Source organism: Cebus imitator, unplaced genomic scaffold, assembly GCF_001604975.1.
Source record: "Cebus imitator isolate Cc_AM_T3 unplaced genomic scaffold, Cebus_imitator-1.0 Scaffold24, whole genome shotgun sequence".
Taxonomy (NCBI): Eukaryota; Metazoa; Chordata; class Mammalia; order Primates; family Cebidae; genus Cebus; species Cebus imitator.
The window spans coordinates 14,107,375-14,125,639 of NW_016107339.1; the positions used below are offsets into that span (position 1 = coordinate 14,107,375).

The window sequence follows — 18,265 nt, forward strand, 5'->3', positions numbered from 1 at the left end:
TTTTTTTTTTTGAGACGGAGTTTCGCTCTTGTTACCCAGGCTGGAGTGCAATGGCCTGATCTCGGCTCACCGCAACCTCCGCCTCCTAGGTTCAGGCAATTCTCCTGCCTCAGTCTCCTGAGTAGCTGGGACCCTTTTTTCTATAGTTAACATCGTTGGATCAATTCTCTCTAATGATCTCATAACTGATATCACTTCCTCTCCCCTGCTCTACCTCTCAAAGCCTCACTTCTAGGATAAAATAAGTGAAAAATCTACTCTCCAGTAAATAACCATACTAACATGCCAATTTGAATTTCTTTTTAGTGCGAACTCCAGGACCTATTGGTAAGTTGCCTGTATATATCAACTTATCTCTGTTGCTTCTTACTGTGTCTGAAGGAGACTGGCTCCAACTGTTTAAGTATCTAGGTTAAAGAAGCTGAAAATCATATTTCTCAGATTTTCATTCCCAGTATCCTAAATGTTAGGTTTTGGAGGGAAGCCACAGGTTAAAGAAAGACACAGAGAGAGTGGTGGCTCTACAGCAAATGCAGGCTTTATGTCCAGCCTAAGACCTTGAGAAGTGGGGAGCCAGCCTAATGCCAGTGCCCACCGCTGCTTACAGCCTGGGGGTACTTCTAAGTATGGAGGGAGGGGCCCAGGCAGTATGGCTTGCTGCCCAGCAGGATATTGATAAGATGTTCCCACAACGAGGTGGTTCTGGCCCTTATTCTGACAGAACATGGTGTTCTTTGAACTTTCTCCCGGCAGAATATGATAGGGATATTCAATTTTTATTTTTTTAATTTCTATCATTATACTTTAAGTTCTGGGGTACATGGGCAGAACATGCAGGTTTGTTACGTAGGTATACACATGCCATGGTGGTCTGCTGAATCCGTCACCCCATCATCTACATTAGGTATTTCTCCTAGTGCTAAGAGATATTTCTTTAGTTGGACCTTTGTCCACTTTGTGGCCAGGTGGTTAGGCGGAATGTTTCTCACAGCCCAAACCCTCGTGGAATGTTTAACTTTGACCAAGGTCTTCAGAATAGCTGGGAGCTTACAAAATGGTGCAGTTTGGGTTAACACTAATCATCTCTCTGGCCAACCAATTATATTTTAGAAAATGGAAATCCCATTACCTTAAAATTTATAATAGACATTGTTCTAATAATGATTATAGTGGCTCGTCAATAATCATTAGAATAACCTCCCAAGGCAAAGATGTAATAGAATCTAGAAAAGAATATAAGAAATTAACAAGAACATGAAAGAAAGATGGCTGAGAGAATGAAACAAGAGTGATGAGGAAAAAAAGACTGGGGGATATGGGGAAAGGAATACAATTAGCAATCTCACCTCCAACACCTATAATGAAAAGCAAGAATGAAGTGGTTACGGTAGCTAAAACAGGGTTAACAATATCCTAGAAGAAGATCTGGTTCTTATAGAGAGGCTACAGTACAGCAGCAGTGCAATAAAAAATATTTAATCCTGAATATTGAGATTTAGTAGTTCCTGAGAAAATCATTTTCACTGCTTGCCTTTGGAAAACATCACTAATAGAGGTGTTTTTTAGCCAGGTGCAGTGGCTCACACCTGTAATCCCAGAACTTTGGGAGGCCAAGGCAGGCAGATCACCTGAGGTCAGGAGTTCGAGACCAGCCTGGCCAACATGCTGAAACCCCGTCCCTACTAAAAATACAAAAAATAGCCAGGCACGGTGGCAGGCACCTATAATCCCAGCTACTCAGGAGGCTAAGGCACGAGAATCACTTGAACCCAGAAGGCAGAGGTTGCAGTGAGCCGAGATCACGACACTGTCCTCCAGCCTAGGTGAAAGAGTGAGACTCTGTCTCAGAAAAAAAAAAAAAAAAAAGAATGTGTGCATGTGTGTGTGTTTGTGTCTGTTTCTATTTTTAGTAAATATACTGGACCCAGTGGTAAGTGCCTTATCTATCCTTCTCCCCCCAGGTTCCTTGATCTTCTACAGTGTCTAGAGGGCCTGTTCCTTGTCTCAAATGTCCTAGATCTGTCTACTGCCATAAGAGCAGTTGTTTTAGACAAGTTTTTATGCTTTCTGGTTTCAACCTACTGATAATTCTCAGCTATCATTTTTAAAAGAAAAAGAGTAAGAAAATTTCCCCAGAAATAGTCATAATGGCTTCTATAACAATATAGAAGAATTTTCTAAAGTAGCAGAGAAAGAATAATAAGGGCAGCTTTCCAGTTCTGAAGTGCTTTGTAGTTTCTAAAGGGCCTATTCAAAGATAATGGAGACAATGAGGAGGAAATAGGAAAAGAAAATCAAATTTTAATCATAAATACAAAAGAAAAAAAAGACAATAAAATTTAAATAGACTGAAGTCTGTTTAAATAGACTGAAGTTTTATCAGTTTATTGAGGCAAACCTACCAGGAAATACTATTCAGGGTCTAGTCTAACCTGAGTTCTCTAGTCTTCTTTCCAAAGGACTTTCTCTTTCCTCACTGCAAAAAAGGAAGAGATAAACCATCTCCCTTTCCTCGGCCTCCTATATGTCCTAAGCAGAAGAAAGAATCCCCGCAAGGCATGAAGGCAGTTACATTCCCCAGCACAGCGCTCTATGCCCCTTCCCTAAGAAGGATGGTCCCTCCATTGCCATTTCTATTATTTCCTTTCAGGAAAGTAGTATGAAAACTAGCTCCTCAGGCCTGTAATCCCAGCACTTTGGGAGGCCGAGGTGAGTGGATCACCTGAGGTCAGGAGTTCAAGACCAGCCTGACCAACATGGAGAAATCCTATCCCTACTAAAAATACAAAATTAGTTAGGCGTGGTGGCGGGCGCTTGTAATCCCAGCTACTCAGGAGGCTGAGGCAGAAGAATCACTTGAACCTGGAAGCCGGAGGTTGCAGTGAGCCAAGATTGTGCCTTTGCACTCCAGCCTGGGCAACAAAGAGTGAAACTGAGTCTCAGAAAAAAATAGAAAGAAAGAAAAGAAAACTAGCTCCCCTTTCAGCAGCCTGCACACATTGATTTATCTCTTTTTCAGCTACAAGATCCTCTTGTAAGTTTGACTATCTCCTTTCATGATTGAAACTCAATTGTCTCCAGCAGTGTCTAACATATCTTAAGCCAAAATGTATGCACCCCCATTGTGATGTGATAAAGTTCCAATTTCCTTGTTCCCTTATTTTTCCATTACTCAAAACACAAATACATTTTTTTTTTTTTGCATCATGATCAGACTATTACATTTAGCAATCAACAACATGGGTGCAAAAAAAAATCTACATTAAAACCCGTTTTGGAATGCTTTATACTTCCCACAGAACAGAAATTGAAATAACCTGTTATACTTTTAGTCACAATACAGTCCTCGAGTTTTATGCCCATACACATGAGTATTTGTCTAAATCATGTCTTCTTTGTAGCAGCTCGGCCCTGCCACCACTGTGCTTGGCTGAGTTCACAAATCTGTTGTAACCTGTAGCTTCTTGCTTGCCTTTGGAAAACATCACCAATAGAGGTGTTTTTTGGCCAGGTGCCTTGGCTCACACCTGTAATCCCAGCACTTTGGGAGGCCAAGGCAGATGGATCACCTGAGGTCAGGTCACTTCTCTGGCTCTCCTCTCCTGCTAAGCTTTGTTTCCTAATTAAAATCTTCCACCACTGCCATAGCTACTGCTGTTACTGGAACCACCATAGCCGCCTTGGTTTCATGGTTTGGCAAAGTATTGGCTGCCGCCACCACAGAGGCCAGAGCTTCTGCCTCCAAAGCTCCTCTCTTCGTGGGTTCAAAATTTGAAGACTGATTGTTGTAATTGCCAAAATCATTGTAGCTTCCACCGCCTCCAAAATTGCTTCTGTCATTATCAAATCCATTATAGCCATCCCCACTGCCACCATACCCACCACCACCACCACAGCTGCCACCAAAGCCACCACAACCACTGAAGTTTCCTCCACAACCAAAGTTGTCATTCCCACTGAACCACCTCCACGACCACCACCAAAGTTTCCAGAGCCACTTCGACCTCTTTGGCTGGATGAAGCACTAGCCATCTCTTGCTGTGACAGGGCTTTCCTAACTTCACAACTGTGACTATTAACAGTATGGTATTTCTGAATGACAGTCTTATCCATGGAGTCATGGTCATCAAAGGTTACAAAGGCAAAGCCCCTTTTCTTGCCACTGCCTCGGTCAGTCATAATTTCAATCACTTCAATTTTTCCATGCTGTTCAAAATAATAGGAGTCTTGCTCCTTCGCCCAGGCTGGAGTACAGTGGCACAATCTCGGCTCACTGCAACCTCTGCCTCCCGGGTTCAAGCAATTCTCCTGCCTCAGCCTCCCAAGTAGCTGACATTACAGGTGCGTGCCATCACGCCGGGCTAATTTTTTGTATTTTTAGTAGAGACGGGGTTTCACCATGTTAGCCAGGATGGTCTTGATCTTCTGCCCTATTGATCCACCCACCTCAGCCTCACAAAGTGTTGGGATTACAGGCATGAGCCACTGCATCCAGCCTTCGGTGTCTTCTATAATGCCACCAACAAATATCTTTTCACAGTCACGTGGACACCTGATCTTTGAGAATCTTCTCTTGAGACAGCTTTCTTTGGTTCCACAACTCTTCCATCCACCTTGTGTGGCCTTGCATTTATGGCTGCATCCACCTCCTCCACAGTGGCATATGTGACAAACCCAAAGCTCCTGGAGCGCTTGGTGTTTGGATCTCTCATTACCACATAGTCCGTGAGCATTCCCCATCGCTCAAAATGGCTCCTCAGGCTCTCTTCAGCTGTTTCAAAGCTCAACTCTCCAACGAAGAGCTTCCTCGGCTGTTTGGGGTTTTTAGGAGGCTGTAACTTAGACATGATGGCAGGGAGAAGAGAGACTTTAACGATGCTTCTTCGGCAGCGTCCACAAGCAGAAAGCCACAAATACATTACTAATAAGTTTCTAGAACATTCACTGACTCGCATAAAAAATAAAAATGAGAGAAAAAAGTTCTCCGTGACTCTAAAGAATGTCAATTAGGAACCTTCCATGCAGAAGGAAAGAAATTAATGGGAGAAAAATGATATAGATACCATTTCTGCTTTCTAGATAGGTCATTTCTACAGGCAATTAGTAAATTTTTTACTTGTTTCTCTGCAGTGTACTTATCAAAGTCCACTGATACCTACAAGAACTTGAATTCCAACATGGAACTTAAAGTTCTATTTTCTCAGCCTTTTTGTTTTTCCATCATCCAGAATTCAACCAGCTGATAATTAGTTTTCTGGAAATGTCTAGTGCCTTTTATTTAAAAATACTGTTCAAGCAAGTATATCACTAGTAAATTTACCAGTGGAAAATAAAATGAGTAGGAAAAGAAACAAGAAGAGGGTAACAAAAAACCTCTCTGCTTGTTTTTCCGTCAAACCGAATCCTCACAAAATCAGTAATTCTATGTATTCACTTCATTCTCTCCTTTAGGGCTCAACTGGTCTCTAGCGGAGTGCAACCGTCTTTATTTGACCATACTGGGATACAAAGGGCTTGAGATACATGTTGGCCTCTTGCTGTCTCATTATCAAAGCCTCTCTGGATTATTAATGATGTACTAGAAAGTTTTAAGACTACTGATTTACAATCCCTGCAGGATTTCAAGCAGTTATCTGTCACTGCAAAAAGGGAAGAGATAAGTCAGAGCAGAGGGAAAAAAATTTACAAAATTTCAAAGCCCATCAACAAGAGACTATCTTAAAAAGGAAAAAAAATGGTAGGAGAGAAAGGAGTAGATAGAAGTTTCTGTAACCCTTTTTCATTTGAACCTCCTGCCGTACCTGGTCTCTTTTTCCACATTTAAATTCCAAAACGTCTCAGAAAATTTTATATCACCTTTTAGAGATTTTACGGGATTTAAGCCTAAACAACTTAAAGTTGTTATTTCCTCCATGTTTTGCCTTCATGTGACCCATCATTCTCTCATCTTTTAAATAGCTGTATGGGAAAAAACCAGACTTACTATTTTATTAAAAAATAAAGAACAGCGGAAAGTTTATTTGCAGGTTAAAATGACATATTACAAGGGACTTAAATTGAAAAATAATTTGAGGAAAGGGGAAAGAAAAAGGAGATAATTTTCTCTGGTATTTACAAGCTAGATTCATTTCACTTGCCATCAGTAAGTCCGTATTTTCGCCACCGTAGGATTCTAGAATCACTCCTTTCCCTGGTACTGCTAAGATTTCCAGGCTTGGGGTGCATACTACTTTAACCACTTACCTTCCCATCATCAAAATTCCATGAAGTTATTAATGATTTTTTGAAAGTTTACATTCTGCTGATTCATATTAAAAGTAAATGAACACCAAAGGAAAAGTTTTCCCTATTGTTATAAAGACCTACCAAGAAGAAACTCTCTACATAGAAAGGAAAATAACATGGGAGAAAAAACAGTTGCTAAGATACCTCTCTGTTTTTCAGCTGGTCCACCTTCAACACCCCGTGGTAAGTTCGATTTCTTTTTCTACCGCTTTCTGTTGTTCTTGTTGCTTCCTGCAAGTCTTAGAGCCCTGTCCCTACCCTGCTCATTTCCAACTCTGTGTGCGGCTACCTGACTCAGTGCTTCCAGCTTCCTCTGCCTTCTGCTCATCCGGCTTCTCCCTGAGAAGGAAGTTATATTTACATCATTTCAAACATATATTTACTTTGTACCTCCTATAGAACTATATAGGTACTTTAATTACATTATCTTATTTAATCCTTAGAATAACTCCACTAACCCCTTTGTAAGAGATAAGGAGCTGAGCCAAATAGTTACTCAAGAATACATAATCATAGAATCATAATTTGGACCCAGAGCTGTGTCCAAGATTCTCCCCTACACAAATATACCTCCTTAGAGGGAACCTTATTTCTTTCGAAGAAATCTTCACTGATCTCTAATTTGGTTTTTAGGTCTACGCATGACACCCATAAGTAAGTATTCCATCTCTTTTTCTACTTTGGTTCTCTGTGGTCCCCTTCATTTCACTTCTGTCCAAGTGATTTGAGTTCCCCATTCTTCTCTTATTTCCTTATTACCCTGCTTGCCCTATAGCTTTTTTTTAAAATATTAATTAAAAGAGGGACTAAGCTAGCATTCATCAACAGTAAACTGAACAATATTATGAAATAACAGGTAGGTAGAATTTGGGGGGAGTGGAGAGAGAGACAGAGAAAGGGAGAGAGAGGCGGAGAAAGAGAGAGAGGTGAAATTCAAAATGACGAATGGAGAGAGACCATCAGTGTTCTTTCAAACATTGCAGTGCAAAGATCCAGTGGTCTTTTCCTAATACTATGCCCAAAGCTGTTCAGGTCCAATAAACGGAGAGGGCCTTTAAAGAAACTCTACCTTTGACTTCATCATTACATCATCACTGCTTAATCTTACATCTAGTTTTGCACGATACAACTAATCTAAAACCAAATAATCTACAGGGTGGTTTGGAATGCCTCCTTCATTGCCCAACTAAGTCCTCCCCTCACAGACACCAGCAAAATATATTAGATAATACTATGTGTTTTCTATTTGAGAAAAATTAAATGGATTTCTGTTTGCTTATTTTTCAGTAATTTCACAGAGAACCGCAAGTAAGTACTTTCCTTCTCAGCTGGTCATATGTGGAGACTTTTCTTATCTTAGCTGTTTCTATTTCTAAGTGCCTCATATTTCTCATATTCATTTGCTTCCACATTCCCCAAAGTCCTCAAGATTAGAACTGCAAGGCAACCATTTTAATTCATAACTGTAGTATTTCCCATTATTTTAGTTCTAAACTCAACTTCCCAGGTAACACATATCAACAGTGACTCAATAGTTAAACCAGATCAAGCACTGACAATGACGATATTTAATACAGAATTTGTAAAACCATCTTTCACACTATGTCCTAGTTTCCAAAATGCAAATCTGGTTCTCATATCTCAGTTACAAATGATTTAAGCAAACCCCACATTGCTGGAATTTCTCGGGCTGAAATTAAATCACATTAATATTAAAACCCAAAGTTTCTGTCAAGGTTAAAAATGCAGATGCCAAAAGAGCCCAGGTAGGTAAGTAAATGAGTGAGGTAAGGTGAGTCTCCTGGGAACCGCGTAAAAGTGGGACGACATGTATAGTCTGAAGAGGGTAGCTGCTGCCCAGCTCCAGCCAACCTCTTCATGCAAGAATTCAGATCTAGAGTTGCCAAAGCATCTCACTTAATCCAGATAGTAGGTAAAATTTTCCAAATTTTAAACATGACAGACATCTGGGTTATTCTAACAGATTGCAAACATGCTTATATACTCCCCGCTAGTTCCATCTAAACACACTCTGGATACAGTTTTCATAATAACAACATTTTACTAATTTCAATAATGTTAGGACAAAGACATTAGTATTTGAGGGAGGAGAATCAGAGCTATTAACACAGAATTAGCCAGTGTCTCTCCAAAGTCCTCATCCACACATCTTTCTGAAGCCAGAGCAGAGGCCGATCAGCTAAATATTCTCACTACACAAATGAAAATACAGAGACAGTGGCTCAGACCCAGGGATGAGCCTGCAAGATCCATATGCCCATGTGTGGGCACAGACCCTATAATTGGGAACAGGGACCAACGCCCACCTGAGGTCAGGAGAAGGGATTATTGGTCTCAAAGCTAGAAATTACAAGCCAGAATCCAAATTGAATGCATTGCATCCTTTTCAGAGAAGTCATCAGAGAGTATGGGCAGGAAAAAGATGTAAAAATCCAAGACCCAAAAGATATAAACCCAGTAGAGAGGATTTTTTAAAAATGCCTAAGTAAGTAGGGATTATGCCACCTGCTTTTTGGATACCTGAGTGTTGGCTGGCCAATCCCATTCCTGGGTATATACTCAAAGGAATATAAACTGTTCTATCATAAAGACACATGCACAGATACGTTCATTACAGAACTATTCACAATAGCAAATGCATGGAATCAACCTAAATGCCCATCAATGGTAGACCGAAGAAAGAAAAGGTGACACTGTGGAATGCTATGCAGCCAAAAAAAGAATGAGATCACGTCCTTTGCAGGAACAAAGATAGAACTTCAGGCCATTATCCTTAGCAAACTTATGCAGGAACAGAAAACCAGATACTGCATGTTCTCACTTTTAAGTGGGAGCTAAATGATGAGAACACGAGAACACACGGACACACAGAGGGGACAAATAAACACTGGGGCCTGTCAGAGGGTGGAGGGTGGGAGGGGGAGAGGATCAGGAAAAATAACTAGGCTTAATATCTGGGTAGCAAAATAATCTGTACAGCAAACCCCCATGACACAAGCTTACTATATTACAAACTTGCACATGTGCCCTGAATTTCAAAGGAAAGTTTAAAAAGTGTTAGCTGGTAATATTTTCAAGTGAAAAATATACAGCCAAGCTTAAGCATAAAAAGGGGGATAAGAATGATTTCCAAGGAGCAGAAATCGAATATAGGAACACATTTTAAGAAAAAGCTAAAGTTAAGCTCTTGGCGGAACGGTGAGGGGATGAAGAAATAGAGGTGGCAGCTTTGCCTCGGGAACAAAGGTAGGGTTTCAACACCTGCTCCCAGATGACAGCCAAAGCCTTGGGATCCAACATGCAGAAAACGGAAATTAGGCCTCTCTGAGTAAAGCCAGTAGCAGAAAATACACTGTCACCTTATGCAGTGGAGCCAAAATATCTTCACCCATCTGCCCCAGGCATAAAAACAGAGTCACCCACACAGGTCCAGAGTTAGATCTCTCCAGGATGCAGAGCCCTTCTGGAGGTGTGCTACCCATGCAGTGTGCATAATATTCCAAGTCAAAACAGCTGGGATCTGGTTCAGTGACAGTATACCCAGGAAGTTAGGACAATAGCCACCAAGAAGGGAGCCACAAGCCAGGGCATTTATATCATAGAACATCCACAAAAGATGGCCCCCAAGGAATAAGAAACTACTAAAAGTTATGAAATCTATGAGGAAATCCAGCACCATGTGAGTGATACCTCACGAGCCCCAGCAAACTGGAGAATTCCAACCCAGAGAAATATAACTAGATAGAGCAATCTGAAGAAGACTAAAACAAAAAACCTAACAGCATTGAACAAGTCAAACACTAAAAGAAAAAAAAAGGGTCTTCAAAGATATTAATGCATTTAACAAATATATGTATTCAACAAATGTATATTGGCCTATTCTAGGCCAGGAATTATCCTAAGCACTGGAAATACAGCCATGAGCAAGAAAAGCCCTTGCATTTCAGGAGTTTATATGTTGAGATAAAACAGGCAAATAACAGCAAGTATACATATAGTAAATGTCATGCAGATAAATTCATGTAGACAATAGGAAGAGTAACAGACTAAAGAAAGATGGTATAGAAAGGGGAATGTGCTTCAGGTGAAAGGAACAAGTACAGCGTGCACAGGCCTGCTATGGGGCTGTAATCGGCCAGTATAAAATCATCACTTATCAAAACACTTAGGATACAGCCAAAACAGCATTTAGAGAGAAATTATTAGGGTAAGTGGTTTCAATAGAAAGTATTCATTAATAATAATAGATGAACCAAACATTGAGCTCACAATAATATTTTTAAAAAAAGGAAAAATCCCAAAAGTAGGACACAATAATAAAACATCCTACAATTATTAGGCAAAAATTAATGAAATTAAAAGTATTTTAAAATAATCAACAAAATTAAATAAAGAAAAGGAAAAGCACTAACAATACAAAGAACAAAATAGAAATGTAGACAGACAGCAAAATTCCTCAAAACCATAAGAAAATCCACTAAAAAAATGGAAATACTGCAAAATGAACACTTTGTTAGCCTAGCCAAATCATCCATTTTGCCTGAGTATTTGATGTTACATATGACAGTCAGAAAAAAACTTTGTATCATGAGATAAACTGAGGATGGCAGCAGGTGAAAAAAGAAGAAAGAAAAACCAGAAGCAAGGGAGGGGGAGGAAAAGGGAAAGAGGTTAGGAGGGAGGGAGGGAGGGAGGGAGGGAGGGAGGAACAGCTAGGCTTATATGTTCTTAAATTGAATAGTAGTTCCATTTAGCACTGGAACCTAAAATAAAGGCTTAAGTTCACATGTTTTGCATTGCTGGCTTCCTAATGGAAACAATTTTAGTGCTGATTTTTACAATATTGATACATACAAATGTAAGTAACCGAACCCAGGTTTGGTTGCTTGCTGCTGAAAAGCCAGACATGAGACACAAGGGTTTGTGGGATGAAAAGCAGATTCAGGCAGGCGCAGTGGCTCACGCCTGTAATCCTAGCACTTTGAGAGGCCAAGGTGGGTGGATCACGAGTTCAGGTGTTTGAGACCAGCCTGACCAATATGGTGAAACTCCATCTCTATTAAAAATACAAAAATTAGGTGGGTGTGGTGGCATACGCCTGGAATCTCAGCTACTCAAGAGGCTGAGACAGGAGAATCGCTTGAACTCAGGAGGCAGAGGTTGCAATGAGCCAAGGTCACATCATTGCACTCCAGCCTGAGCAACAGAGCAAGACTCAATCTCAAAAAAAAAGAAAGAAAGAAAAAAAAGAAAAGAAAAGCAGATTAAATTGGAGAGCCAGCAAACTCAGAAGATGGAGAACTAGCATGGTAAAGTACCATCCATCTAAAGTCTTTCAGGCTGGCTGGAGGGTTTTTGTGGGAAGCCAATATGGGGAAACTATGCTCAGGAGTTAGAATCAAGAGGTGACTGAGGAATACAGAGATCTGGGTGCTGGCAAGAGTCCTTGGTCAGGTCACAATGCTCCTGTAAATCTTTAACAAAACATAATTAGTTGTTTACAGACATCCCCCTTAGTCACAAAGTTAGTTTCAAAAACTACGTGATTGCTGTTTTTACATTTTATCTGTGTTCTAAAATTGTCCTAGTCTACGTGGAGGAATGGGTAGAGGTCCCTTAAACAAAAAAAGAGTTTATGTTAGTCATTTTGCTGTTTCACTGTCATACAAATGTGTAGTGATCCTTGCCAGTGTATAATTATGATGGAGAATTATTTTTCCACCAAGGAGAATAATTGGCAAACTAACTGTATAGATTACACCCCTTAAACTCCTGCTATGTCTCTTATTAAATGAGCCAGTTCTTCTGAAGACAGGACTTGCTTGTAAGCACTGCAACCTAAAAAAAGAAAAGGAAAATGTTTCTCAGTTCCAATTTGCCTCCAGTTTTTATTGACAATACAGATCTTTAAAAAAAAAAAAAAAAAACCTGGCTGGGCGCAGTGGCTCACACCTGTAATCCCAGCACTTTGGGAGGCCAAGGTGGGCAGATCACCTTAGGTCAGGAGTTCGAGACCAGCCTGGCCAACATGGTAAAACCCGTCTCTACTAAAAATACAAAAATCAGCTGGGTGTGGTGGCGGGCACCTGTAATCCCAGCTACTTGGGAGGCTGAAGTGGGAGAATCGCTTGAACCTGGGAGATGGAGGTTGCGTGAGCCAAGATCACGTTACTGCACTCCAGCCTGGGAGACAGAGCGAGACTCCATCTCAAACAAAAAATAATAATAAAACCTGAACAAATGGAGAGATAAGCCATATTCAAAGATAGGAAAAGTCAGTAATACAAAAATGTCAGTTCCCCCTTAAGTAATTTTTAAATTTAATAAAATTTGAATTAAAATTCCCAGAAGGATTTTTTGTGGATCTTGACAAGTCAGTTCTACAATTCATATGGAAGTGAAAAGATCCAAGAAAAAATAACACATTTCTAAACGTAAAGTTCTCAGAAAAGGAGACTCACCCTAGGCATTATATTTGACTCTAAAGGCATTTGATTAGGTATAATGACTGAACATATGTAGTGTTGGCACAGGACTAAATAAATCATTATGATAGAGTTAAGAGCCTAGAGACAACCCCTACTAAAGACAATGTTGAGCTCATAACAGATGGAGAATCCAACAAATTGTCTTGAAACAATTAAGTATCTTTCTGTTAAATAATAATAATAATAATAATAAGGCCAGGTGTGGTGGCTCATACCTGTAATTCCAGCACTTTGGGGGGCCAAGGTGGGCAGATCACAAGGTCAAGAGATCGAGACCTTCTTGGCCAACATGGTGAAACCCTGTATCTACTAAAAATACAAAAATTAGCCGGACATGGTGGCGCACACCTGTAGTCCCAGCTACTTGGGAGGCTGAGGTAGGAGAATAGCTTGAACCTGGCGGGTGGAGGCTGCGGTGAGCCGAGATTGTGCCACTGCACTCCAGTCTCATGACAGAGCAAGAGTCCATCTCAAAAAAAAAAAAAAAAATGAAGTTCCAGGCATATTAAATATCTAAACATAAGCTCCATCACTACTTGAAAATAAATGTAGGAGAATAGATGTATGCTCTCAGATAGGGAAGCTTTCCATTAAAAGACTCAGAAAACACCAAATATAAATATTCACAAAAAAATGCAAAATTTCTTATTGACAAAATATACTATATACAAGTTTAAAAGACAAGAGGCAGTCTGAGAGGAAATATTTGCAACATGTATAAAATCAATGTTATCAGTATTGAAAACATAAAATTCCACAATCAGTAAGAAAAAGAAATTAAATGAGTTAATAAGAATACACATTTCACAAAATAGGAATACTGGATGCCTAATGAACATAAGACAGGTTATTAGATCTCATTAATAATCAAAAACTACAATGTAAAAAATGAGACACTACTTTTCTCAAAATGTAGTGGCAAAAATGTTAAAGCTGGACAAGATCAATTATTTATTAGGCTGTTTGCTGAAGTAGAAACTCTCATTCTCTGAACAAATTTGTTAGTATTAAAGTAAATATGTACAATAGCCCATAAATTCTACTTCTGGGTAACAACCCTAGAGAAAAGTCTTACATATTTATACAGGAAGACACAAATAAGAATGTTGTGACACTATTTTTAATAATAAAAAATCAAAAATAAATTAAACAGTTCAAAATGAATTAACATATAGTATATGTGTTAATGTAACTGTTGTATATGTTTTTATGTACATACGACCAAGGAAAAGACCTCTAACCATACTGTTGAATGAAACAAGCCAGATGCAAAATGATGTTTACAGAGACAAAATTACATTAAAAGATGACACATGCAAATTAAAGCAAAAAAAATTAAACTTACCGCATTGCTTAAGTGTCCACATATATATGACATTACTTTTTGAGATTATTAAATACACATTGAGCTCATAATAGTGGTTGCTTCCAAAGAGCAGAGGAATAGAATTGAACCTGAGATTGGTGGTTCCAAGGGATTTTAGCTATCCCTGTAATATTTTCTTTATTAAAAGAAATATTGAGAACAAATGTGACAAATGTTACATTAAAGATGGTGAGACTATTGACACCTAGATATTATTTTTTAGTATATTTTTAACATATCAAAGAAAATAGAAAGCAAATAAAACAAGTATACTGTGAAGCCCTAAGAAGACAGGCCTTCTTGGAAAATTTAGCCGTGGATCACCAAAGTGTCCACCTGCAAGACATCCAGCCCTTCTTGCAGTGTGTCCTGTCCCTTCAAGTATTTCTGGGAATCTCTAAAGAAATGACTATATATCCTCACCCACTAGTCCATCAAAACAGACCTTTCCTGGTTTCCTTTATTTCATCCACTGTCCATGAGGCTCTTTGAAGGAGCCCTATTTACTTGATGACTAATGCCCTTTCTTGTCACAGGTGCTGCCTTCAGATCTTGAAAAAGCCACTTATCCTCAAAGTGCCTTGCGGTGCTGGGTGCCACCAGTAGCGGGAATATTCCTTACCCCACACTTGTCATCTGAGCCCCCAAATAGTACAGCTTCATAACATATCTAATAAAACTGCTGCTTCATCATCAATGAACAAGAACACACACGCACACATACACTTACAGAGTCAAGAAACAGTTTTCAACATTAGTGCAACCCAAGTTCATACTTAGAAAAACAATAGTTTTCATTCTTACAGAGAGCAGTTTGATTAATTGGAGTCATAGTGTGTCAAATATTTCCTTTTCAAATCTTGCTTTTTCACATAATCTCTGCTTTACTTTTTCATATGTCCTTTCCAGTGGTTTCCTAGAACAAAAGAACAAGCTGCTCCAAAAGTATTATCTCACCTTTTGCTAAATCAAAAACTCTTTATAGCTTTCATATTATTATGCCTAGCTTCACTGAGCTTTCAAAACTTTATAGTTAAAATTCCACCAGGGTTTAGGCACAAAATGTCATATAGGCATCCCTCCCTCAGCAATCTCTTTTGCTCACTCAATTTTTTTTTTTTTTTTTTTTTTTTTGAGACAGAGTCTTGCCCTGTTGCCCAGGTTGGAGTGCAGCGGTGCAATATCAGCTCACTGCAACCTCCGCCTCCAGAGCTCAAGCAGTTCTCCTACCTCAGCCTCCCAAGTAGCTAGGATTACAGGCCCAGGCGCCTGCCACCACACCTGGCTAATTTTTTTATCTTTAGTAGAGACAGGGTTTCACCATGTTGACCAGGCAGGTCTCAAACTCGTGACCTCGTGATCCACCCGCCTCGGCCTTCCAAAGTGCTGGAATTACAGGCATGAGCCACTGTGCCCGGCCTTGTTCACCCAATCTTGTTACATCATTGTTCACTCTCCCACTGCCTGTCTTCCTATATGGCCAGATACCTGTTTCACTTGTAAGACACAAAATTTTTCTGCCTATAAGTGTATGAGAACAGAGAAAAAGGAGGAGTATCCTGATGTTGGCCACAGTAGGGAGAATTTCTTCATTGACTCAACAAACATTTATTAAGTGCCTGCTTATTTCTTAAGAGACCATGTAAGTACAGGGATTAATGAAGAGAATATAGCATTTGCTGGTAGAGAAGAAAGTAACAACCTGGTCAAATCAAATGGGTAACAATGATGAGAACTGCTGAGATCAAGAATGTAGATGGAGATCTCTCCTTCCAGTCAGAGCTTGAAATTTGGTCTCAACTGCTCCACGTCCTATGCTCCAGGAGGCCTAAATGACTCTGCCATAGCCTTTGTCACCCTGTGACCTGCAGGTACTGAGAGATCTGTAGCTAATATGCTAGGACACCCGGAAGCAGGGAAATGAGTTAGAGAATCAATTCGAAAATATTACCATGGTTTTCATAGGCGCCAAGATGGCCAACTAGATGCAGACAGGAAGAGCTTCTCGCACCAAAGACCAGACCATCAAGAGAATCAGCACACTCTGAACAAATGTTCAGAAAAAAGACATTGGGAACAGACGCAGAGAGGACACAGACCCTGCTCTGAAAGAGGAAAAAGCTGGGAACCCTGCACAGGTTTGGGTGCATGAAGGCTTGTTTGTGGCCCCAAGGGGCTCCTGAGGAAGTGGTGAGTGAAATAGGGATGGAGTGGCCAGCTCTCACAATGGACCTCCATAACCCTAGCTGCAGGAGGACACACGATCCCAGGCTCCCCATACTCCTCCAGGTGGCTTTAGACATCGTTGAGTACTGGACCTGAACAGAGCAGGGTTATCTTGCCCATGGGGGTAAGTCTGATCTGAGTACCCCTGTCTGCTGGCCTATCCCAGGGTCACTGCCTGGCTGCACCTGCTTGCCATGTGGCATCAGCTGCTCAGCTGAGAAGCTTGCTAGCAGCCACCACCATAGTTCTTTAACTGGCAGATATCACCTAACAATTGGAGAGCTCCTGCAAATGGGCCCCTGCTGGTGTGCACCTACCCAGAGCCTCCCAGCACTGATTCACCGTGCACATTTGCCCAAAGCATCCCCTGCTGCTTTGCCAGGGGACACACATGTGCACAGTGACCCCACCACCACCACCCAGCTCCCAGAGCACACGTGACAAATGTTACATTATAGATAGTATGGACTATTGATGCCTAAGATATTATTTTTTAGTATCTTCTAAATATATCAAAGAAAAAAGAAAGCAAATAAAACAAGTATACTGTGAAGCCCTAAGAAGGCAGGCCTTCTTGGCAAATTTAGCCGTAGATCACCAATGTGTCCACCTGCAAAAGATCCAGCCCTTCTTGCAGTGTGTCCTGTCCTTTCAAGTATGGTGGTGGCTGCCAGCACACACGTGTAGGGGAATCCCCACAGACCCACGAAAGCATTTTTGCCAGCACCCTCCAGACTGTTGCTGCCAGTGAACCAGGAACACCTTGACTCCTCCAGCACAGCAGGTGCTTAACCTGGAGGGGAAAAAGGAAAAAGCTGAGGGCCTAGTCCCAGCCCCCAAGGGTTGCAGCATGCAGCCCAGGAATGTTAACCTGCACCTTGGTGCCCTGAAATTATCTAGAAATGAAGCCAATCCACTAAAACCAAATTATACCACAGTCAAACCCTCAAGGGCATCAAAGGCTATAAAAGTAAAAAAGACAGTAACTTCAAACATTTAAGGAACATCAACCCACAGAGATGAGAAAGAACCAGTGCAAGAGCTCCAACAACTCTAAAAGCCAGAGTATCTTCTTACCTCCAGAGGATTGCACTAGCTCCCCAGCAATGGTTCTTCACCAAACTGAAATGGCTAAAATAATAGACATAGAATTGAGAATCTGGATGGCCATGAAGATCACTGAGATTCAGGAGAAAAGTGAAACCCAATCCAAGGAATCTAAGGAATACATTAAAGCAATACAAGAGCTGAAAGACGAAATAGCCATTTCAAGAAATAATCAAACTGACCTTCTAGAGCTGAAACATCCACTACAAGAATTTCATAATACAACCAAATGTATTAACAGCAGAATAGACAAAGCTGAGGAAACAATCTCAGAGCTCAAAGACCAGTTCTTCATATCAACTCGGACAAAAATAAAGAAAAAAAGAATTGTATAAAATGAACAAAATCCCTAAGAAATACGGCATTATGTAAACAGACCAAATTTATGACTCACTGGAATCCCAGAAAGAGATGGAGAGAGAGCAAGCAACATGGAAAACATATTTGAGGATATTAGCCACAAAAATTTCCCCAACCTCATTAGAGAGGTCAGCATGCAAATTCAGAAATTTGGAGAATCTTAGCAAGATGCTATAAAAGATGACCATCCCCAAGACACATAGTCATCAGATTCTCTAAGATCAATGTGAAAGACAACATCTTAAAAGTAGCTAGAGAGAAGGGACAAGTCATACACAAAAGGAATCCTGTCAAGCTAACCATGAACGACTTGGCAGAAACCTCGCAAGCCAGAAGAGATTGAGGGCCCATATTAAGCATCCTTAAAAAAAAGAAAGAAAAGAAAAGAAAAAGAAAGAAGAAAGAAAGAAAA

At 40.3% G+C, this 18,265-nt stretch overlaps 1 protein-coding gene and 1 long non-coding RNA gene across 3 annotated transcripts in view; one reads left to right on the forward strand and one right to left on the reverse strand.

Annotated features, from left to right (window-relative positions):
* TSBP1 (testis expressed basic protein 1) overlaps window positions 1-18,265 on the forward strand; it is a 64,960-nt gene that overhangs the window by 29,604 nt on the left and 17,091 nt on the right. Inside the window, exons 15-19 of the mRNA XM_037736298.1 lie at window positions 307-338; window positions 5,452-5,461; window positions 6,445-6,468; window positions 6,919-6,939; window positions 7,573-7,597. Coding sequence (XP_037592226.1) covers window positions 307-338; window positions 5,452-5,461; window positions 6,445-6,468; window positions 6,919-6,939; window positions 7,573-7,597 — 112 coding nt within the window. The remainder of the gene's footprint in view (window positions 1-306; window positions 339-5,451; window positions 5,462-6,444; window positions 6,469-6,918; window positions 6,940-7,572; window positions 7,598-18,265) is intronic.
* LOC108300099 overlaps window positions 11,878-18,265 on the reverse strand; it is a 119,793-nt gene continuing 113,405 nt past the window's right edge. For both annotated transcript variants that reach the window (XR_001823251.2, XR_005199068.1), the window contains exons 4-5: window positions 14,965-15,076; window positions 11,878-12,144 (exon numbers count right to left, since the gene is read on the reverse strand). This is a non-coding gene — a long non-coding RNA (uncharacterized LOC108300099). The remainder of the gene's footprint in view (window positions 12,145-14,964; window positions 15,077-18,265) is intronic.